This window comes from Rhinatrema bivittatum, chromosome 13 (assembly GCF_901001135.1).
Source record: "Rhinatrema bivittatum chromosome 13, aRhiBiv1.1, whole genome shotgun sequence".
In the NCBI taxonomy this organism is placed as follows: domain Eukaryota; kingdom Metazoa; phylum Chordata; class Amphibia; order Gymnophiona; family Rhinatrematidae; genus Rhinatrema; species Rhinatrema bivittatum.
In genome coordinates this window covers 432,618-457,674 of record NC_042627.1, presented here as the reverse complement: position 1 = coordinate 457,674, position 25,057 = coordinate 432,618, and the positions used below count along the sequence as shown (strand labels likewise).

Here is a 25,057-nt window from a genome sequence, read left to right as displayed (position 1 = left end):
CTCTGACTTCTCTTCTGGCTTCTGCTTAATTTTTTGCTTGCTTTCTTTTTTTTAATTTACTCTTTATTAAATTATTTTAACAATATGTCAATCAAGATCATGGATATTAATCTCCAAAAACAATGAGGAAATATAAAACATATTGATCAGAGGAAAGGGCAAATAGACAATTGTTACCATCAGCATTTCTGTTCAAACAATATTTCACAATATCCTTTACCCTTTTCCCTCCTCTCCCATACCATTACATGATTCAATATCCAAATACTATGCAATTGCGGAGACCAAGAATCAAATTAGGAGCAATTCACTTTCAAAGCTCAATATTAAGGAAAATCAGGAGAATCCCAGTCTCACTTCTTGTGCGATAACACTAGTTGACGGTATTCCCAATCAATGACTTGGCTTCCAAGAATGACTTAAGATCATCTGGTTCAAAATATACATATTTAAGATTATTAATTTTCATGATGCATTTGCATAGGTATCTTATATTAATCTGGGCTCCAGCTTCCTCAGCTTGTTGTTTTAAGGCAAGAAATTATTTTCTCCTTTGAGTTGCTTTCACATATTTTTGTCCATGATAATGAACCTGTCTGTTCCTCAGAAACAGTTTAAGAACTAAATCTCCATCAGAAGGAAATATAAACTTAACAAGCACTGTTCCTCGCCTTTCAATGGACTCTTCACCCGAAGCCTCCAGTATTGCTGAGATATTAACTGTAGACTGATCTTCTTTTCTCTTATCAAAGGATACAAAATAAATCTTAGCCAAAGGTGGCACTGCCTCAACTGAGATTTTTAAAATTTCCTGAAAATATCTCTTGAACTGATCTTGGCCTGAAAGATACTGAATTTGATGAAAATTCAATATTCTCAAGTTCATATATCTTGCTTCATTTTCTATCTTTTCCAGCTTTTTTAATCGATCCATTTCCCCCTTTACCAAGTTTACTTGCACCTTCTGAATTTGAACCACTTTTTGTTCCAGGTCTTCTGTTTTAGTAACATGTACTCCAGCTTGTGAACATCTGTTTGCCTCAGTTGTAGCTGATGTCAATAAAGATATCGATCTTTCTAGCGATATTATAGCTGACCAAACTCTGTTCAAAGTTATTACGGAGGGTTTCTGCAAAGTCTTCTCAGGAATATCAGCAACTATATCTCCCCCGCCAGTCGTTTCCACATCTCTGTGTTCACTGGCGGTTCCTCCCTTCCCCAGGAGCTGACGGCAACGCTGTTTCTTGCTGATCAAACTTGTTTTCTACCAAACATTTCTCTGCCAAAGAGGTTCCAAAGTTCACATTTTCACTTACTTCAAAGTTCTTAGCCACTTTCAATTGGTTTCCTTCGGCGTCTGACCTAGACGGGGTTTCCATTCCCACCGAATCTTTTATCTGTTGCAGCTCCAAGATGTTAACAGTATTGGGGGTGTTGTCGGAGCTCCAGGGCTGAGAGAAATGGACGAGGCAAGTGATGCTGCATTTAACTCCTCAGCAGCGCTTCCGACTCCTGGAGAAATCCCGAGTCCCATGGAGAAAAAGCTCTGAATTCTCTGAGTCAGGCTTCCTGGAGATGATACACAAGGTATATCTCTGTTTGCCCTTTCTTTTTGTAGGCGGCATGTTTTCACACAAGCGCAGGAAGAGAAAATAATTCAGCCTAGAGCAGAGCATGTCAGACGTGTCTCTCCTTCAGGCAGCGATCTTGGTCTCCTCCAGGTGCTTACATAACTCCTGCCCTAACCCAGATGCTAAAAAACCAGCACTAATGCCAGCGTAGGCTCTCTGCATTGTCCATGAGTAGTTAATTGCCTCCTTTGCATAGTATTAGCATGAATTCACGGTAAACCAGCCACGGCTTTTTGAGCAGGTGTGTGCGTGCGCATTTTTCCTTGCTAAGATATTACATATTGGAATAGCAAAGGCACTAGAGCATTGTGTAACATTCTACACTTATTGCCAGCCCCTACTCAGCCTACAGTAGCCACCTTTACACTTCCTCCTCCCTCTTCAGGGCATTCACTATGTCTATGGCCCACTGCATTGCCCTTCTCTGAGATTAGCCCGGCCAGGTCACACAGAGGCCTAACTATTATGGCAGAGAACTTCCCCTTACTACCAGGAGCACAGCAAAAAATAAATAAATATATCGAGGATAAAACATAGCCTTCTCCTTGTCTTTTATTTTTCTGCTGCTGTCAGTCTATCATAAGATAAGAACATAAGAAATTGCCATGCTGGGTCAGACCAAGGGTCCATCAAGCCCAGCATCCTATTTTCAACAGAGGCCAAACCAGGCCACAAGAACCTGACAAGTACCCAAACACCAAGAAGATCCCATGCTAATGATGTCAGTAATAGCAAGAACTTTTTTTAAACCCAGCTACACTAACTGCACTAGCCACATCCTCTGGCAACAAATTCCAGAACTTAATTTTGCGTTGAGTGAAAAAGAATTTTCTCAGATTAGTCTTAAATGTGCTACTTGATTACTTCATGGAGTGCCCCCTAGTCCTTCAAGACCTCTCATGATTTTAAAGACCTCTATCATATCCCCCCTCAGCCGTCGCTTCTCCAAGCTGAACAGCCCTAACCTCTTCAGCCTTTCCTCATAGGGGAGTTGTTCCATCCCCTTTATCATTTTGGTTGCCCTTCTCTGTACCTTCTTCATCGCAACTATATCTTTTTTGAGATGTGGCTACCAGAATTGTACACAGTATTCAAGGTGCAATCTCACCATGGAGCGATACAGAGGCATTATGACATTTTCCGTTTTATTAACCATTCCCTTCCTAATAATTCCTAACATTCTGTTTACTTTTTTGACTGCTGCAATGCAAGCTACAATGATTTAAAAAGTAAGCTATGAGCTAAGATGTTAGGTTGCCAGATTTCCATAAATTTGTTAAATTTTCTCATAGAAGATTGGTTAGCCGACCTGTTCATACACCAAAAGCTTGTGAAATCTATTCAGCCATTGTTGGGCCCTCTACAGAGAGACAATGGGATAGAATAGTCTTTTTTTGCACTAAGAAAAAAGGCTTTGCTCAGCAACAACTTTTGACTTGATAAATCTGGGTACAGATCCTCAAATGTGTTAAACAAGCAGAGCCTTGCTGATGGAGACAATGTGTTTAACTAATTTTTCCATATAGGCAATCCGCTTTTCCCAAAACTGGACCACTTTTGTACAACTCCAAAATGTATGCCAATTGGTGCCCTTATGTGAAACACATTTTGTACAGTCAGCTGTTAGGGCTAATTTTGCCTTAAATGCCCAGGTCTGCGAGAGATACACCAGTTGTAAAAATTTGAACTGTGGGGACTCACGGTAAGAGGGAGATGAGAACGGGTGTTGGATGTGTCCTTCTCCCCCCCTCCTGCCTCTTACCTGTGCTGAACTGAGACGTCATCTGAGGGCTGGAGCCTATTTAAACAGGGTTGTGGCATGCCCCTGGGAGAAAGTTTGCCTCACCATTTCTCCTACCTTTCTGGATGTGTTCACTTGACCTCAAGGATGCCTATTCGCACATCCTAATGCATCCCACATCTTGGCAGTACCTGTGCTTCACGGTCAATGGCCGCCACTTCCGATACAAGGTGCTCCCTTTTGGCCTTTCCTCAGCCCCCAGAGTCTTTACGAAATGCCTAGCGGTAGTGGTGGCTCACCTTCAAAGGCGGGGTATTCAATTATTCCCCTACCTGGACGACTGGCTGCTGGTAGCCCGGAATCCATCACGCCTACACACCCATCTTCTAGCAACCATATGCTATCTGGGCAGCCTGGGGCTGCTTGTCAACTACGAGAAATCGAATCTGCAACCCACTCAGATCTTACAATTCATTGGGGCTCACATCGACACCATCCGAGACAGAGCTTTCCTTCCGGAATCCTGGGCCCTTGCCCTCACATTGCTAGCCGGCTGCCTATTCGAAGCCACCATTGCCCCTGCCCATCAGATCCTAACCATCTCGGGCACATGGCAGCATCCATATAAATTGTTCCCTACACTCTCCTCCACATGCGTCATCTACAATGGGGTCTGAAGTCCCAATGGAACCAGTTCTGCAATCCTCATTCCACTCGTCACTCTCACATCCAGTATGAAATGGGATTTGGAGTGGTGGCTAACACCATCCGTGCTCACGATGGGAGTGCCAATACAGCCCCCAGTACACCACACCGTCCTCACCACCGACACTTCCACCAAAGGGTGGGGCGCCCACCTAGTCCACTGCCAGACTCAAGGCCTGTGGTCCAACTGGGAATGGTCACAACAGATCAATCTTCTGGAGCTCCATGCCATTTGGAACACTCTTTGGACTTTCAAACATTCACTTCAGGGGAAGACAGTCATGGTGCACATGGTCAACCAGGTCACCATGTTCTACATCAACAAAGAAGGAGGGTCTGGTTCTTGGAACCTATGCAGGGAAGCCATAAGAATCCTGGAATGGGCGGAGAGCAAATCCATCACCCTTCAGGCCACTTACCTGCCAAGCATCAACAACTCCAGAGCTGACAGACTGAGCAGAATCTTTCACCCCCATGAGTGGTGGAAAGACTTTCAAACCTGGGGTCTTCCACGCGTCAATCTTTTTGCTACAGAGCAAAATCGTAAGCTACAGACGTTCTGCTTGGTGTAACCCAGTTCCTGGTGCAGGATACATTCCTCATCGAATGGACTGAGGGTCTACTCTACACTTTCCCTCCCATTCCTCTGATATCTCGCACAGTCCAGAAATGCATCGCAGTCAATGCAGACCTGATACTCATTGCTCCAGCATGGCCCAGACCGTGGTACGTGTATCTCCTTCGGCTGTTGGTGGACTCGCTGATTCCCCCTGGGCAACAGTTCGAATCTGCTCATCCAGGAAGGAGGCTCCATGCTTTACCCGCTTCACTCATCTCTGAATCTCATCGCGTGGAAGATTGACAGGCTGGTACTCCACCACCTGAACACTTCCCCTCAGCTTCAGGATATTCTAGTTTCCTCCAGGAAACCCTCCACCAGACAAAATTATCAAAGAAAGTGGGTCTGCTACTCCACCTGGTGCTCAGAACACAGTATGGACCCATTCGCCTGCTCTCCTGAGCAACTGCTGGAATACCTCCATCTGCTCTATCGAAAAGGGCTAACCACGGCGTTGGTCAGAATCCATCTCAGTGCCATAGCAGCCTATCATTCCCTTCACAATGAGGCCCCAGTCTCCTGCCACCCACTCATCTCCAAATTCATGGGACTTAAACGTAGTCCTGGAGCAATTAATGCTATCACCCTTTGAGCCTCTGGACACTTGCCACCCGAGATTCCTCTCCTGGAAGGTGCTATTCCTAGTCGCCCACACCTCAGCAAGACTCGTCGGTGAGTTGCAAGCAATGGTGCACTACTCGCCTTACCTGGAATTCTACCATGATAAAGTAACGCTGCGTCCGCATCCAGCATTCCTTCCTAAGGTGGTTTCAGTTTTCCACCTCAACCAATCCATTGCCCTTCTGACCTTTTTATTCAAAGCCACACAGCAACGAGGGCGAACGTAAACTCCATACTTTGGATTGTAAGTGGGGCTCGCTTACTATAAATGTTGGACTCACTGTACACAGAGCCTCCCAGCTTTTTGTCTCATTTAATCCGAATGCCCCAGGACTTCTAGTTTCTAAGAGAACCCTTTTATCCTGGATTTCACACTGCATAGAGTTCTGCTATCAGAAATGTTCGGAAGCCTTAGCAACCTCCTAAGGCTCACCAAGTTTGTGCTGTGGCAGCTTCCATCGCACACCTTCATGAGGTAACCATCATGGACATTTGCAAAGCTGCCACCTGGTCTTCACTGCACACGTTCACAGCCCACTACTGCCTGGACAAGCAGACTCTGCTGACATGGGCAAACCTATCCTAAAATCAGGCACTGGAAAGCCAACAGATAAGAACTATGTGCATACTTTCTCTACTGTCTTGAGCGCCCTATCTGACCTTACTATCAGGACATAATCAAAGCTTTTGTGCTCAACACCTCAGCTGGGGACTCCTAGACAGCATGGCTAATTCATGCTGCTTATCTATGGGAAAAGAGCAAGTTTGCTTATGGTAAACAGTGTTTTCTGTAGATAGGTGAATGAATAGTCATGCTGACCCTCCCGCCTCCCTGGACAGTTATTGTTCCACTTCGTCTTACTTGGATATTTATTTTATTTAAACGTTTTTATATACCGGCATTAGTTGTGGACATCATGCCGGTTTACATCAAAAACTGGTTAAGTTTGGAAATTACATTTTAACAGGGGAATCAAAACTGGGAGGAGGGTAACAAGAAATAGAAGAGAAGTAACATTAACGTGGATCCTCGGAGTGAAGAGGAGAGAGGATAACAAAATATGGTTCCTCAGTGTGAGGAAGAGGATATGGACTGGGGCTGCACGGGAAGATCCATGCAGACGCACTACACTAAAAAGACTCTGTGCTCTAAGAGCTCCACCACCTAATCGCCCAGAGGACGTCTCAGACAGCATGGCTAATTCATAACTTATTCTGCTATCTATGGAAAACACCGTTTACGGTAAGCAAACTTGCTTTTCCTAACAGCCCTCAGCCATCGCTTCCCAGGCGTGAATGGAGCCTGTGTTTCTACATCCCAGGTGTAATCATTCTCACTCTTATGCTCACTGTATCCTCCTTTCTTCAGCTATTTCATCTTTCTAAAGACACCTAGGCTGCCTCTTGGGATGCCAAGCTGGACCAAAACTGCTGCCTCTTGCTGTCTAATAAAGTAGCAAACAGCAAAGCATACTTGAATAGGGGCTGCCTGTCAGAATTCAGATTGTACAGTGCTAGAGGTAAACACAAATAAGTGCATCAACTTTAAAGAATGGTTATGGTTAAAGACTTAACTGAAACCCCAAATTTCACTTTCAAGCACTTCATTTTCTGCTTGGATACCAGATTTTTCAGTTTGTGGACAGATTGAATGTTACATTTCCAGTGACGTCTTACTCTTCTTTAATTTGTTTTCAGTCCCTGGAAGACTGCCCTGTCGATGAGGATGAAGACACCTTTCAGGTTCTTGGAGAGGAAGATGAAGATATTGACCAGTTTAATGATGATACCTTTGGAGCTGGTGCTATCGGTAAAGTCTTTAGTTTAGTTTATACTGGTTTGCTGTTGGTGGAATTCATGCTTTTCTCATGCTGTCTTTTGAGCGAGTCATGACGTGGGTTTGTTCTGTTTTACTTTGGAGCTGATGTAATAAAACATTGTATTTCAAGGCACATTTTCTTAATGCACATGATAAAAGAAAGAACTCCTGACTGGACAGGCCCCATCTTGCTTGCAGCTCAGATGCTTGGATATTGTTTCTGATATAAAGAGCCACTCCTCCCCCTTTTCTGTCCTCTCTGTCCTTGCTTAACAAGTTATAGCCCGATGTGGCCGAATCCCAATCATGAAATTCCATGAACCACGTCTCCATGACAGCAACAATGTCCAAGTCCACCTTCACCATTAGGGCTTGAAGATCTGGGATTTATGCTCAAAGCTTTCCAGCTTTTCCCGTTCAGGTTACTGCTTTTCTTGGATTATTTTTGTGATTTATTTAACTGAGTTTTGTTATTCACTTCACCCTTTTCCATTGCATTTGTATTTGGGGGGTGACATTCTAATTTCCTTCTGCCACCCCCGCCATCTAATTTGTTTTATAAAAAGCACTTTATACATTATTAGCACCTTATACAAATTATTAAACAACATTTTGATTTGAATATTGGCATTGTATAATTACATTACTATAGACATTGTATACAATATATTTCATGTTTATTGATGAAAATTGATTTTATATGTGGGTGTATGTGTGATGGATGAGTGTGTTAGATTTTAATGTTAGGTTATTGGTATATATGAATAAACAAATGTATTTGTTAAATAGGTCCTCTTCTTGTGTATGTTTTATACAGATAGATGTAAGCCATCTTTGACAAAGAGCTTTTTACTGTTCCCCAGCCCCTAATATATCCAAAATTAATTTTATCATATTTTATTTTTATTCAATTTCTTGAGTTTTTTACCTATTTTACTGTACTTTATTTTGTCTTCATTTTAATTAATATTTTAGCTAATTGAGTTAGTTTTTGCTCCATAAGACGCACCTAGGATTCAGAGGGGGAAAATAAAAAAAATAAAAAAAAATGGTGTGCTAAACTGGCTCTGTTCCCGGGCGTCTGTGCATCTTATGGAGCAAATTAGGGGAGTGCATAAAATTATTTTTTTTTTTTGTCCCCACCCTTTAAATTTAATTAACTACAATCCCCACCCTCCTGAGTCCCCCAAGACCTGCCAAATGTCCCTGGTGGTCCAGCGGGGGACCGGGAGCGATCTCCTGCACTTGGGCCATTGGCTGCCAATAATCAATATGGTGCCGACGGCCCTTTGCCCTTACTATGCCACAGGGGCCGACCAATGGCACTGGTAGCCCCTGTGACATAGTAAGAGTAAAGGGCCGTCGGCGCCATTTTGATTACTGGCAGCTGACGACCCAAGTGTAGGAGATCTCTCCTGGACCCCTGCTGGACCACTGGGGACTTTTGGCATGTCTGGGGGGGGGGGGTAGGAGGGTGGGGGATTTAGTTAGATTTTGGGGTTTTGTTTTTTTTTTATATTCACTCCATAAGACGCACATACATTTCCCCCCCACTTTGGGGGGGGGGGGGGGGGGGAAAGTGCGTCTTATGGAGCGAAAAATACGGTATTTTAATTTGATCATTTCATAGATGTAGACCGATATGATGTCCCCACGAATACCGGTATACAAAAGTGAACAAATAAAAATAAAACTTTGAGCCATACATTGAAGTTATTAATATGGCTTAGCCTCTCCTTCCCTTTCCATGAACAGATAACACTTCTGAAAAGGCAATAGTCTTTGCCATGTGACTAATCTGTTTTGCAAGAGACTAGAAATTTCTCTGTATTGCTTGGATGCTGTTTCTAGCAAGGTCGTTGGTTCCCAGATGGATGATAATATCAACTTTAGAGTCTTTGCTTTCTTCTTTGACTATCTGAATAGCATTTCTGCTGGCTGATGATCCTGGGAGGCTTTTGACTGTAGTGTTTCCCTCGAAAAGAGTTCCCAGATTAGTTCCTCTGATGACAGTCACCCAACACAATGAGCTTTTTCCTTTGGTTACTGATTGTATTATGGAATTTCTGTATGCATTGGGTTGCTTCTTTATTTTCAGATAACACTTCAATCTCTTTCACAAGAGCTTCTTCATTACCTGATATCTAATGTGTCTTTGCATCACAGGTCTAATTCTACCAGAGCCCACTGTAATCCCATTGTTTTTTGGGTTCCTTAAATCTGTGTGTGTGTGTGTGGGGGGGGGGGGGTAGACATGTGGGCTGTACAGTTGTGAAGAACCGGTGTCTGTGGGTCACAGGTCTTATCCTACCTGAGCCCACTGTAAACCCTTTTTCCTTGACGTTTGGTTTTTCTGTAGTAATGGGAAATTAATTCCTGAATATTGTAAAGTGGGTGAAATTTTCTGTATTGCAGCTAATTCAGCTTTAACTTCAGCCAGTTCCTTTTTCAAGGAAGAGAGTTCTGAACAAATGGGGCAAGCCCTAAGTTTCCAGATGAGTTCCCTCAGAATAAAGGCTCCACAATAGTTACGTTGGATAGTCCTCATTTTGGTAAATTTATTTGATGGATAACACCTAAGGAATTACCAAATTTCCAATTTATCTTGTTGCCAATTAAGCATTCAGGCAGCCTATATCAGAAAAACAAACCCAGGAGTGGGTGGGTAGAGGGGCAGGGTGGGAGGGAGTTAAACAGTTAACTCTTGGCCAGGGCTGTTCACTGGACCCTGTATCAGCTATTGGTTTTGAACAGATGGTCCCCCAGATTTGGCTAGCTAAGTTGAGCTTTTTCCTTATCTCTCTCCAAGAATCAGTAGTTAGAGCTGTCTCCTTGACGTTCAAAGCAGACTGAGGGCTTGATTGCCCCCTGCAGTGGACTGAGTCAGCTGCCCAAAGCTAGATAGCCCACTCCCTTTTTTGGTTGGGTTAAACAAACACACAGCAATTTAATGCAGCAATATCAATATCTAGAAAAATATAGAGATAAGGTTAGCACTACACAAAAAACAGAAAAATAAAGAAAAATTAGACTTATTCCTTAGCTCTCCCCAAGAATCAGTCTAGTGTTGTCTGAAGTTGTGGTCTTTCAATTCCCGACTTCCAAAACCTTTTTGATCAAAGTCTCTGCCCAGGAATTTAGTTGAAGGCTGGGGTGAACAGCTAAACTCCCCCCCCCCCCCCAATAAAGTTTGGTAACCTGTCTCAAGGAATAGGGGTAGCAATACCTCATTCCAGATTTTTGGGGCAAAGCAAATGAAAGCATGAAAGCATAATCTGGCAGAAGCTAGAAGAAGGGAGGAAAGGAGAGCCATTTGGAAGGATCAAAATTATTTTGTGAGCGTGTAGGAGAAATGAAGTTGGACGAGATTCTCAGGCCCATTCACATGAAGACAAAGCAAACAGTTTTGAGTTTTATCCTGCTTTCAGCTGGGAGCCAGTGCAGCTGATGTAAAATTGTCTTTATGTGGTCAGTTGCTTTAGCATCTACATTCTATAAAAGTTGAAGGTGTTTAAGATTCTATTTTGAGATGCCATTAAATAGAGAATTACAATAGTCATTTTGGCTGGCAATTAATACATATCATTGTATCAATATAGCAAGGTTGTGTTTATATAAGTAGTTGCACAATTGGCAAATCTGGCACACACTGCCTCTTAGGGTGGTGTTATATTTAGTTGCATAATACCCAATTGATTAAAGAACCCCTATAAGCCATGTAGGATGAGGTATATTGATTAATAAATCAGCAAAACACAATACCTAGGAAACGTTTAGCTGATTTGCTTTACTTTCCACTAGTCCCAACTCTGAGAAGCTCACTCTGCTTGTGTTCTCATGCTTCTAGAGGCTGTCTGCTCATACTGATTTCTCCTGTGTCTTTCAGATGATGACTGGCAAGAGGAGCATGATCGACTGGCAGAGTTGGAGGACAAGACCCAGACTGAGCAGCGGAAATCAACTCCTACAATGCTACAAAACAGAACTTCTGTCCAAGATGAAACAGATGTGCTGGGAGACCATGAAGAAAATCTGGCGGAGAGTCTGGGCAAGCTTGTGATAGAGAATGAGCTGGAAGACCCTGCTATCATGGGTGCCATCCATTCTCGGCCCTCTATGCAGGTGAATAGGACCTGGGGATGATATAGCTACTATGTTGAGAGATGTCCTCTACTATTGTAGACAAATGGTATGGGCAATGAAAACTTATCTGTTTAAGTCTGCTTGTGATTTAACTACTCTGAATAATTTTGTATCATCCGCAAATTTGATAACCTCACTCGTTGTATTCCTTTCCAGATTATATATATATATATATATATATATATATATTGAAAAGCACCGGTCCAAGTACAGATCCCTGAGGCACTCCACTGTTTACCCTTTTCCACTGAGAAAATTGACCATTTAATCCTACTCTCTGTTTCCTGTCTTTTAACCAGTTTGTAATCCACGAAAGGACATCGCCTCCTATCCCATGACTTTTTAGTTTTCTTAGAAGCCTCACATGAGGGACTTTGTCAAACGCCTTCCGAAAATCCAAATACACTACATCTACCGGTTCACCTTTATCTACATGTTTATTAACTCTTCCAAAAAATGAAGCAGATTCACACCGGGATCCATACAGCTTGCACTGTCCCTTCCTTCCTTCCTTCCTTCCTTCCTTCCAAAAGATGGTCTCTCATTTCCATCTAAACCAAACTACCTTGCTGCCATCTCTAGACGAGCATAAGGATTCGGAAGACTCTCGCCGCCTTCGCCATCTTACCGTAGGCAGACGATCATCTAATGGTCCAACTGATTCCCTCACAGGCTTTCTGCTTCGGATATATTTTAAAAAGTTTTTACTGTGAGTTTTTGCCTCTACAGCCAACTTTTCAATTTTTCTCTTAGCCTGTCTTACATTTAACTTGCCAACGCTTATGCTTTATCCTATTTTCTTCTGTTGGAACCTTCTTCCAATTTTGAGTGAAGATTTTTTGGCTAAAATTGCCTCTTTCACCTTACCTTTTAACTATGCTGGTAATTGTTTTGCCGCCTTTCCATCTTTCTTAAACTACCTTGGCTTGCTTTTTATATCAGACAGGCACACACACTATTCACCACTATTTCACTAATCCCCCAATCTTTTTAAGTCCTAAAATTTCCCAAAGCAATACTTAGGAATCCTCTTCAGGAACCAGCACCATGATGTTCTCCTCTTAATGCCCCCATTGGATTGAGGGTTACTGAGCTTTTCGCCTACAACATAACTTGTGCTTCAAAGACAAGTTAGTACTATGCAATCTCTTTGCTGATCTACACTTCAGTTAGCCTGAGTGACTCATTGCTATTTTTCTGTTTAACAAATGTTGGCACCTATTCAAGTCAAGCACACTACTCTAAAACGTTTTGAAGGCGAGTGTCTGACTTTTATCCTTAGGTACACACAAACTTTAAACTATTAACTTCCTTGGCATGCTTTATATTTCAGACACACAAAGAATATATCCCACAATTTCCTAGCATGTAGCCAGATAGACTGAGGACCAATGGGTATTGTGCTTTCCTGATAGCAGATGGGAGACGGAGTCAGATTTCAAAGCTGACGCAGGCTACATATACCCATGCAGCGTACTTGGCTCTTCAGTATTTCTCCGTCTCCATAGCAGATGCGGACACTGTCCCAAACAAGAATAGTGTTACATTTACAGCAAGAAAGAAGAAAGAAAAATTACCTTAAGAAGAGAGCCCCGCTTCTCCTGCAGTGAAACCTAATGTCCCTCCCCCAGTTGAAACTTTCCTGAGGTCGATATTCGATATCCCTCAGACGCGAGCCTTGGTCCGACGGCCGATTCCCGGCGGGACTTAGCCCCTAGGGTGGCTGAAAGGCAGCGGGTGCATATTGAAGCGCGGCGGTGAAGGTGTTTCCCTCTCCCCCTGCAGCTGGAGACTGCCTGGCAGATGACCGTTAAGCGCCGAGACCAGATAAGGTAGAAACCTTTACTTCTAAGTCTCCGATCTTCAAGGCTCGAACGGCTGTACCGTCCTTCCTTCAACAAGGTTTAAATCAGGTTGATCAGCCCTCTGGGGCAGGCCCCAATTCGGTGCGAGGGTCTACACACATGGAGACCCTCTGAGGGGGTCGCCATCTTGCCTTCGGGGTTGTTGGCACCGTTTTCCTTCTCCAATCGACGGCCTGAAGCTCTTAACTTAAGCGCTTAACTACTGTTTGAGCACACAGCGGCACGCACAACTGGACACGCACACAAACTCCATTGCCCGCAAGCACAACTTGTGCGCACTTCGTGCACATAACTTCTGTGCATCCAACGCTCACAACCTAGGGCATCCGCATGCATAACTCCATGCACGGGCGAGTTCCTAAGCCCTACATGTGCACAAATAATGGCACCGCCATCCAAGAAAGCCAAAGGACCCTTCCTTTGCCCAGCCTGCTATTTAAGAGCCGTGCAGCCTGCATTGGAATCCCTCCTGTGCCAACAGTGCGAACAGAACCAGGGAGAACCAAATCAAGATCCTCTACAGCCAGGAGAGGGATCCGGTACCACGGATGATGGCATCCCAGACCTAAGTATCTTCAACTCAGCACTCCCACAGGAAAACTCCTCCGGGGCTACCACTACAACCGCTCCTGGGATCAACATGGATCCAGGAACCTTCTCCTGGGCGGAATTTTTCAGAGGGCTGCAAACCTTTGTCCAGGCACAACCAGCCCCTACTGTCCACCTGACTTAAGCCCAGCCGGAAGCACAAGCACTTCCCAGCACCTCCCGGGCTTCTCAAGATATGCCTTGCCTAGCCAAGAGCCTCTCTGATGGGGATCTAGATACCTCAGAGGACGAAACCAACTCCCTGGAAGAAGGAGAAATTCCCCCAGAGATGGAGCCATATCGGACCATGCTCCGATTCTTCCACAAGGATGAATTACCTACCCTAGTGTCCCAGACTATGAAGACACTGGGTCTTCCAGGCACAGAGTCCACAGCGGAACCAAGAAGAATCCCGTGCAGGTGTACCTCCGTAAGGCCTCATGCTATTTCCCTATGTTGGAGCCCATTAATGAACTGATTGACCTAGAATGGGAATGCTCCAGAGGCCACTTTCAAAGGGGGGAGGGATCTAGAAGCCCTATACCTGCTGGAACCCACGGCTACGGAACTTCTATGTTACCCCAACGTGGATGCTATGATCTGTGCAGTCTCAAAACACACTACGATCCCAGTGGAGGGAGGAGTGGCACTGAAGGGACGCCAGGATAGAAGGCTGAGGCTATCCTTAAGCAGTCCTTTGAATCAGCAATGATGCTATAAATTGCTTCCTGCTACGCCTTAGTGGCACATTCCTGTTTGATCCTCACCAGAGACGCAACCACGCCTGGAGAAGCGATGGAGCCTGCAGTCTCCTTCCTCACCGATGCTACCACAAACCTCGTGCGCACCTCATCCAGGGGTGCACCGCCGCAGGGGCGGCAAGAAGACAATTATGGCTCCATAATTGGTCGGCTGACACGACTTCCAAAGAGAACCTCACAAAAATGCCTTTTAAAGGATCCCTCCTGTTTGGGAGCGAACTGGAGAAATTAGCCAACAAATGGGTGAATCTCCAGTACCCCAATTATCTGAAGACAGGAACAAAAGAACTATTCAGCGCTCCTCCCCCAGAAGAACCAAGGGCAGAGGAGCGCAGTGCTTTAAACCTTACAAGAATACACAGTCCCAAGCACCTCATCCTTCAGGAAGGTCTCAGTCCTTTCGGAACAGACCCATTAAGAGAGGAGCAAGCTCAGGGGCAGGCCCCGGCCATACCCCACAATGAGAAGATGTAAACCCATCCACAAGAAAGAAGACACAAGGGGCAGACTTACCCTAATTCTACCAAAGATTGGTCGAGATAACTTTGGACAAGTGGTCCTAACTATCATTCGAGAGGGGTACTCTCTGGAATTCCAAAGCATCCCCTAGACAAATTCATGAGATCGCCGTGTCACTCCCACTCCAAGAGACTGGCAGTGGAAACCACACTAGCAAGACTACTCAGCCTGAAGGCAATAGCTCCAGTGCCCACGCTTCAACAAAATACTGGCCACTATTCCATCTATTTTATTATTCACAAGAAAGAAGGAACATTCCGGCCTATCCTGGGCCTCAAGACCGTCAACCGTTACCTGAAGGTTCCACACTTCCGCATGGAAACCCTATGCTCCGTTATAATGGCGGTATAACCGGGAGAAATTTTAACCTCCCTGGACCTATCCGAAGCCTACCTTCACATCCTGGTCCATCAATATCAGCAGCGCTTCCTGCGATTTGCGATTCTGGGCCAGCATTATCAATTCAGGTCCTTACCCTTCGGATTAGCTACCGCCCCCAGAACCTTCACCAAAATGATTGTGGTAGTGGTGGCAGCACTGAGGAAAGGAGGAGTCCTGGTACATCCTTACTTGGACGATTGGTTGATCAGGGTAAAGTCTCTAGAGGAGAGTCGCCATGCGACGACCAGGGTCAAGAATCTACTACAAGAACTCGGGTGGGTCGTGAACACAACCAAGAGTTGTCTACAGCCCTCCCAGTCACTAGAATACCTGGGAGTCCGGTTCGATACCAAACAGAACAAGATCTACCTTCCCACTCTACAACAAAGGAAGCTAATGGATCAATTACAAAAGCTGCTGACTTCAATCCACCCCACGGTATGGGACTACCTTCAAGTCCTCGGCCTCATGACATCAAGTCTGGAATATGTTCCGTGGGCAAGAGCCCATATGTGACTGCTACAATGTTCCCTACTGTCACGATGGAATCCAGGGTCCCAGAACTACTCAATTCACCTCCAGCTACCAACAGAGGTGCGGGAGCAGCTTCAATGGTGGCTACAGGATGGCCATAGCCCAATCATGAGACTCTGTGAACTATGTTTCTGTAACAGCAACAAAGTCCAAGTCTACCTCCACCATCAGGGCCTGCATGACTGGGATTTTATTGCCCAGACTACAAGCATTTGTGGCCATAGCATTCCAGCTTTTCTTCCTTGGTTTGCTGGTCTTCCTAGTCATCTTGCTGAGCAGACTAGTTGGATCATTTGGTCTTTTTCTGCCATCATTACCATGATGAACAATATTGACTCCACTTGGATGTGCTTCACTTTACATATCTATAAACCACAGAGAGAACTAAGATCTACAGGTAAAAATTTATTGGAAATTCCCTCAGTGAAGAATGCGGCATTGAGTATAACAAGAAATAGAGCTTTCTCGGTTGCTGGCCCCATTCTGTGGAACGCATTGCCTGACTCGCTTAGGCTAATAAGCAGCCGGAAGGAATTTAAGAAGGCTTTAAAAACCTATTTCTTTCAAGAGGCTTTTAAAGATTTAGAAATACCTTAGCTAAGTAAATAAGACTAAATAAGTTTGTATTATATTATATTACTTTACTTATTCTTGCTTTAAAATTTTTTAATGTAATTGGCCATTCTCTGTTTAGTCACCATTATTTTTATTGATTACCTAAAATGTATTTTTATTCATACCTATTTTACTGTTTTAAGTTTTATTTAGTATTAACTTTTTAACCTTTTTAATTGTTAAGGTTATTTACTGTTGTAAACCGCTTTGGTCAGTAAGCCTTACTGGAAAACGGTATATAAATTTGTTTAAATAAATAAATGTTATGTATGTTACCACAGAGTCATCGCCAGAAGTCCATGCCTGTATTAGTTTAATAAATAGGCCTCATAGGTTTATATGAAGAATTGGAGAAACTAGGGTACATACTGTAGATCAGAATTCTACCGGGGGGTTTGGAGAGAGAGGATGCCCACTCACTATCTTGAAGCATTCTGGTTCCTGCCAGCAAAGTGTAGGAAAAAGACATTGACTCTCCACTGCTGTCTGCCAGTGCTTCCAGATTCCTGCGGCCTGTGACGTCATCTCCAGAGCCTACTTGGGAAGCAGTGTGGACTAGGGATTGAGCGAGAGAGAGAGGATGCCGTTCACCATCCTGAAGCATTCTGATTCCTTCATGTGAGGTGTGGGGGAGAGACTACCCTCTGCTGCTGCTTCCGGGATTCTGCAGCCCGTGATGTCATCTCCAGGGCCTACTCATTAAAACACCTTGGGAAGCAGTGTGGACTAGGGATTGAGCGAGAGAGAGGATGCCGTTCACCATCCTGAAGCATTCTGATTCCTTCATGTGAGGTGTGGGGGAGAGACCTACCCTCTGCTGCTGCTTCCGGGATTCTGCAGCCCGTGATGTCATCTCCAGGGCCTACCCTTTAAAACACCTTGGGAGGTGGCATGTCATTGGCAGTGTGCCCCTTGGGGCCAAAAATGCTGGTTGTCCTGTTTCTGTCAAAGATTGGGTTCAGTCAGGAGCCCTCCCACCCAGGCTGGCTTTTCTTCCTTCTGACTCAGCTTACTTATAGACTCCTTCTTTTTTTGTTCAGAGACTACAACCTGTCATTTCTGAGAGGGGTGATACTAACCCTGCCGTTTTAGAGTCTTTTGTCTCCCTAAGACCAGGGGATCTTTCTCCACCTGAGACGTCTAATTCTTTCATTTCTGGGGTAGGAGGAGAAGATGTGATTCGTACCTTTATCTCTTTATGGTTGGCCTTTCCCAGTGGCTCCTTCAGGACAAGATTTGGTTAGCTCTTCAAAACTTGAATGATCACTCTTGACTTTTTTTTTTTTTTTTATAGATGGCCATCTCTAGATTTTTGTAAACTGCCCAATTTTATCCTCTTAGGCAGGGGTCCCCAAACCTGTCCTGGAGGGCCACCAGCCAGTCGGGTTTTTGGGATATCCTCAATGAATATGCATGAGAGAATTTACATGTTATGGAGGCAGTGCATGCAAATTTTCTCTCATGCATATTCATTGAGGATATCCCAAAAACCTGACTGGCTGGTGGCCCTCCAGGACAGGTTTGGGGACCACTGCTCTTAGGTGATTGATCTAATTTTTAAATCTTTTCTTGCAGGATGGATTCTATGCTTACTAACTGGGGGACTATTTCCTCTGCAGTTAATAATCATTCCAAGGATGTTAAAGATATTGGGGACAAAATTGGTAGAATGGAAGAGAAATATACAGTTTTGCAGAATTGTAAAGTATCTCTAGTTAAGGATAACTTGATTTTGCATTCAAAAATAGAAAATGTCTATTTTCAGAGACTGAATTTTTCATAAATTTTCCAAAGTGTCGTCTTATCTCTTCTACTGAAATGCTTAAAAAGTTTTATTTAGACTTTGTAAAGATTTCTCAGGATTCTGTACCCAGTTTTGCTAGGATATTTTACTTGCCTGACCGGGGGCAGGTTGCTGCAATAGAGGGTGATTTAGAAGCTAAACCTAATATATATAGGTGAAGAATTTGATCTGACAGGTTTTTTAAACAGTCTGAGTGACTCATTAGAGAATGCTACTTTTGTAGAAACCCTCTCCCAGGAGTGAGACCAGCAATTAACCTTACAGCTTTTCTTTTCTAAGTAGGAGGCTTTGTTTATGGAGAAGAAAATTGCTATTTTTTTCTGATGTGGCCAGGGAAATGCAAAGTAAAAGGAAATTTTCTTGCACTGAATCCAAGAGTCTTAGCTCTTAAGGCTCAATTCCTATTAAAATTTACTTGTGAATGCTTTAAGTTCCAGGGAGTTAAGTATATTTTCTATGTTCCTGTGCAAAATTTATTGAAAAATAGAGCCATGCCAGTTTTTGTTACTTCTCGATAAGAACTAAAAGATTTATTTTTCTCTGAATTTATTTTTTTTAATTAACTGTTTTTGTGTTTCAATAAAATTAACAATAAACCCACGTTTATATACTGTGGCAAGAATTTAAACATCCAAATCTGAGAACCCTCAAACCCTACCCTTATCTCCCAATACTGAACACTTACATAGTCATGATGTTAAGCATATTATATTTGTAATACTATCTTATACAACTGTTAATTGTACTTAGCTAGTTATCCAATTAAGCTGTTATACTGAACCAAATCATTATAAGGCTAGCCTTAGATTTCTTGTTATATGTAAACCGATGTGATATGGCAAATCGAATATCAGCATAGAAAAACAAATAAATAAATAAATATGAAGAAGCAAATCTCTCAGCTTTCCTTGAGTTTTGAGAACCATCACTAGAGTCCTTTGATAATTCCCAGGAAGTGACTGTATAAATGCAACCCAAATGCATTCTTTTCTGATGTTTCCTCATATTACAGATTCTAAAGTCCAGGTTCAATAGATCAGACACATCTGCCATCCAAACGTTCAGTGTAAGTGTATCCTTAGAGAGCCATTTGGCCAATATACAATTTCTCACTATACACACCCCTTTAGCAATAAACATTTTTTTTGAACTTAGAATAATTAAACTCATCATTAAATTTTCCCAGTACACATAGCTCCAGTTGCATGGAAACTTGGAGTCCTAGCACATCAGAAATAAAATTAGATATCCTCCCAAAATATTTTTAATAAAGGGACATGCCCACAACCCATGACATAACCGTGCATTAGATTCTGGACACTTCACGCAAGCAGGGTTATCAATCAGTTTCATTCTATATGCACAATAAAAGAATATAATTATCCCATATATTATTTTAAGATGTTCCCGCAGCCTGGCTGAAAGAATACATTTATATAACCAGTTGATATTACCTAATATATTATCCTTGAGCGTTAATTTAAGATCTACATTCCAAAGTTCTGCCAATGTATTGAGAGTTTTACATGGGGTTACCTAGTGAAGAAATTTATAAATATTAGACAAAGATTCTTTACACTTTTTCCATAATTGAAGTAGCCTCTGAAAGGGATCTGAAGTATAGGACTCAGATTTAATCTTTAAATACTTGGTAATATAATTTGTCAGTTGGAAATATGCCAGATAGTCTGTATGATGAAAACCAAAATGTTCCTGACAAGTTTTTGAGTACACTTGTTTGTTTTGGCTATTTATAAAAGTATTAAAAGTATCCAACTCAGTTTGAGTAAGAGTGTTAAAAGTTAAATGGGCCTGCCCGTATAAATCCAACAGCAGAAAGATCTGCCGAACATTAATTCACGATCTTCTCCCGTTTACGAAATCCGCTTGTCCCTGTGCAGTTAACACAGGAAAAATATCAGCGAGCGCATTTGCTAATAACTTCACAAATATCTTGATGTCCAGATTTAACAATGATATTGGCCTATACGAAGATGTTAACTGTGCATCTTTACCTGGTTTAGGATGTACTATACGTGCCACCTTAAGCGACTCTGGCATTTTTATCAAGGGCTTCCATTGCATCAGGTAACTGCTCAATGCTCACCAGAACTCTAGGGTTAAGTATCTTGTACAACTCTGGCAGCCCATCAGGACCAGGGGCTTTAAAGATTTTTAGCCCTTTTATTACTGCCTCAATTTCAGCAGTATGAATAGGGGCATTTAATTTTTCTAGCTGAAGTGGTGATAGTAAGGGTAACTTAATATTCTTCATAAATGTTTCTCTAGCTTCTACGCCTCTGTAGAATAAATATGGTTATAATGTTCCTGGAAAATTCCTCCTATAAAAGAGGATGAAGTCACTATTTTCCCAGAATGATCTTTTAATCTTGCCACAGACTGTTTTATGACTGCCCCACACCACATTTTCTAGTAATTTACCAGGCCTATTCCCAAAAAGAAATAACTTTGTTTCAAGGAAAGCAAAGATGGCATTGCTTTTTGGTGTAAGTTGTCATGTAACATTTTCCGTATTAAAGAATTTTTGCTGGTTATCTGTGGTATTGTGAGTATTCCAAATCAGTTTTTGATTATTCAGTTTTGTTAAAACTAATTATATTGCCCCTTACTGATTTGTGCTAATTATTAAGACTTTCATAATCTTTCCACCTAGCTGTAAAAATTTTGCAAATGATTTGTCTTGAACTAACCATGAGGGCATCTTCCAGTTAGAAAACATATTTGAGGGACCTCCACCTTGATATGAACATGTGACGGGGCAGTGAGCTGACACAACCAAGCGTTCAATAGTACAATTCCCCACATTAGAAACTTTTCTGATACTAAAATATAGTACAACCTAGATTTTGAATCATGAGCATATATATAATCTTTCTTTTCTAGTTTTTCTCTCTTAACTTTCGTAGTGGCCTAAGTATTGTCAATATAGATATAGATATAGATAGATCTATTGTTCTTTTTTTCTTGGACATTTGCATATGTTATGGATTCTGGTTTCAAGATCTCTTGGCTTATAATTTGAAAATTAATAAAGAGATAATTATAAAAAAAATTGAACCTAGATACATTTCTCAGAATCAAGGGAATTTTTTTTAACCTTTCAGAATCATAAGGGTCTGAAATAATGTATTTTTGCTTTTATTTGAGGCTTCTTCTTAAGTGAGATTTTAAAATAACATTTGAACCTATTCTTAGTTGCTGAAACATGGGTTATTATCTAAGACTCAGGATGCTGACAAGGGGCAGAAATCTATGTATTGTCTTAGAGCTATATAACCATATAATGTGAATAGGTGAAAACCTCTGTACCAGTGCTTGATATTTTCTGGCAGTTGAGGGCAAGAACTTACTTTATATTCTAATTTTGAATTTCTTTAAACCCCTGTTCAGGAAAGGTTGCCATGTGGTATAACACTCTGTGTTGGACTGCAGTACATCAAATAAATAGTGAAATATTTCTTGTACACTCATAAAATACATGCTGTACTTTCCTGCCTGTAGACCTAGTAAGGTCTGTTGGACACATGCAGCTGAGTGGCAATGTGTCACAGTTAGAGGACATATCTGTCAGGGAGAGGATGGTATCTGGACACACATGCAGCTGAGAGGCAATGTGTCACAGTTAGAGGACATATCTGTCAGGGAGAGGATGGTATCTGGACACACATGCAGCTGAGTGGCAATGTATCACAGTTAGAGGACATATCTGTCAGGGAGAGGATGGAATCTGGACACACATGCAGCTGAGTGGCAATGTGTCACAGTTAGAGGACATATCTGTCAGGGAGAGGATGGAATCTGGACACACATGCAGCTGAGAGGCAATGTGTCACAGTTAGAGGACATATCTGTCAGGGAGAGGATGGAATCTGGACACACATGCAGCTGAGAGGCAATGTGTCACAGTTAGAGGACATATCTGTCAGGGAGAGGATGGAATCTGGACACACATGCAGCTGAGAGGCAATGTGTCCACAGTTAGAGGACATATCTGTCAGGGATAGGATGGAATCTGGACACACATGCAGCTGAGAGGCAATGTGTCACAGTTAGAGGACATATCTGTCAGGGAGAGGATGGAATCTGGACACACATGCAGCTGAGTGGCAATGTGTCACAGTTACAGGACATATCTGTCAGGGAGAGGATGGAATCTGGACACACATGCAGCTGAGAGGCAATGTGTCACAGTTAGAGGACATATCTGTCAGGGAGAGGATGGTATCTGGACACACATGCAGCTGAGTGGCAATGTGTCACAGTTAGAGGACATATCTGTCAGGGAGAGGATGGAATCTGGACACACATGCAGCTGAGAGGCAATGTGTCACAGTTAGAGGACATATCTGTCAGGGAGAGGATGGAATCTGGACACACGTGCAGCTGAGTGGCAATGTGTCACAGTTAGAGGACATATCTGTCAGGGAGAGGATGGAATCTGGACACACATGCAGCTGAGAGGCAATGTGTCACAGTTAGAGGACATATCTGTCAGGGAGAGGATGGTATCTGGACACACATGCAGCTGAGTGGCAATGTGTCACAGTTAGAGGACATATCTGTCAGGGAGAGGATGGAATCTGGACACACATGCAGCTGAGTGGCAATGTGTCACAGTTACAGGACATATCTGTCAGGGAGAGGATGGAATCTGGACACACATGCAGCTGAGTGGCAATGTGTCACAGTTACAGGACATATCTGTCAGGGAGAGGATGGAATCTGGACACACATGCAGCTGAGTGGCAATGTGTCACAGTTAGAGGACATATCTGTCAGGGAGAGGATGGAATCTGGACACACATGCAGCTGAGTGGCAATGTGTCACAGTTAGAGGACATATCTGTCAGGGAGAGGATGGAATCTGGACACACATGCAGCTGAGTGGCAATGTGTCACAGTTAGAGGACATATCTGTCAGGGAGAGGATGGAATCTGGACACACATGCAGCTGAGAGGCAATGTGTCACAGTTAGAGGACATATCTGTCAGGGAGAGGATGGAATCTGGACACACATGCAGCTGAGAGGCAATGTGTCACAGTTAGAGGACATATCTGTCAGGGAGAGGATGGAATCTGGACACACATGCAGCTGAGTGGCAATGTGTCACAGTTAGAGGACATATCTGTCAGGGAGAGGATGGAATCTGGACACACATGCAGCTGAGTGGGCAATGTGTCACAGTTAGAGGACATATCTGTCAGGGAGAGGATGGAATCTGGACACACATGCAGCTGAGTGGCAATGTGTCACAGTTACAGGACATATCTGTCAGGGAGAGGATGGAATCTGGACACACGTGCAGCTGAGTGGCAATGTGTCACAGTTAGAGGACATATCTGTCAGGGAGAGGATGGTATCTGGACACACATGCAGCTGAGTGGCAATGTGTCACAGTTACAGGACATATCTGTCAGGGAGAGGATGGTATCTGGACACACATGCAGCTGAGTGGCAATGTGTCACAGTTAGAGGACATATCTGTCAGGGAGAGGATGGAATCTGGACACACGTGCAGCTGAGTGGCAATGTGTCACAGTTACAGGACATATCTGTCAGGGAGAGGATGGAATCTGGACACACATGCAGCTGAGTGGCAATGTGTCACAGTTAGAGGACATATCTGTCAGGGAGAGGATGGAATCTGGACACACATGCAGCTGAGTGGCAATGTGTCACAGTTAGAGGACATATCTGTCAGGGAGAGGATGGTATCTGGACACACATGCAGCTGAGTGGCAATGTGTCACAGTTACAGGACATATCTGTCAGGGAGAGGATGGAATCTGGACACACATGCAGCTGAGTGGCAATGTGTCACAGTTACAGGACATATCTGTCAGGGAGAGGATGGATATCTGGACACACATGCAGCTGAGTGGCAATGTGTCACAGTTACAGGACATATCTGTCAGGGAGAGGATGGAATCTGGACACACATGCAGCTGAGTGGCAATGTGTCACAGTTAGAGGACATATCTGTCAGGGAGAGGATGGTATCTGGACACACATGCAGCTGAGTGGCAATGTGTCACAGTTAGAGGACATATCTGTCAGGGAGAGGATGGAATCTGGACACACATGCAGCTGAGTGGCAATGTGTCACAGTTAGAGGACATATCTGTCAGGGAGAGGATGGTATCTGGACACACATGCAGCTGAGTGGCAATGTGTCACAGTTACAGGACATATCTGTCAGGGGAGAGGATGGTATCTGGACACACATGCAGCTGAGTGGCAATGTGTCACAGTTAGAGGACATATCTGTCAGGGAGAGGATGGTATCTGGACACACATGCAGCTGAGTGGCAATGTGTCACAGTTAGAGGACATATCTGTCAGGGAGAGGATGGAATCTGGACACACATGCAGCTGAGTGGCAATGTGTCACAGTTAGAGGACATATCTGTCAGGGAGAGGATGGAATCTGGACACACATGCAGCTGAGTGGCAATGTGTCACAGTTAGAGGACATATCTGTCAGGGAGAGGATGGAATCTGGACACACATGCAGCTGAGTGGCAATGTGTCACAGTTACAGGACATATCTGTCAGGGAGAGGATGGAATCTGGACACACATGCAGCTGAGTGGCAATGTGTCACAGTTAGAGGACATATCTGTCAGGGAGAGGATGGTATCTGGACACACATGCAGCTGAGTGGCAATGTGTCACAGAGGACATATCT

General features: G+C 43.4%; 1 protein-coding gene across 8 annotated transcripts in view; it reads left to right on the top strand.

Annotated features, from left to right (window-relative positions):
• Nucleotides 1-25,057, top strand: part of PATL1 (PAT1 homolog 1, processing body mRNA decay factor) — a 166,867-nt gene that overhangs the window by 1,101 nt on the left and 140,709 nt on the right. For all 8 annotated transcript variants that reach the window (XR_003852479.1, XR_003852480.1, XM_029575735.1 and 5 more), the window contains exons 2-3: nucleotides 7,016-7,127; nucleotides 11,023-11,258. Coding sequence is in view for 6 of the 8 variants with exons in the window: in XM_029575735.1 (XP_029431595.1) it covers nucleotides 7,016-7,127; nucleotides 11,023-11,258 (348 nt within the window). In the remaining 2 variants the exon portion in view is untranslated. The remainder of the gene's footprint in view (nucleotides 1-7,015; nucleotides 7,128-11,022; nucleotides 11,259-25,057) is intronic.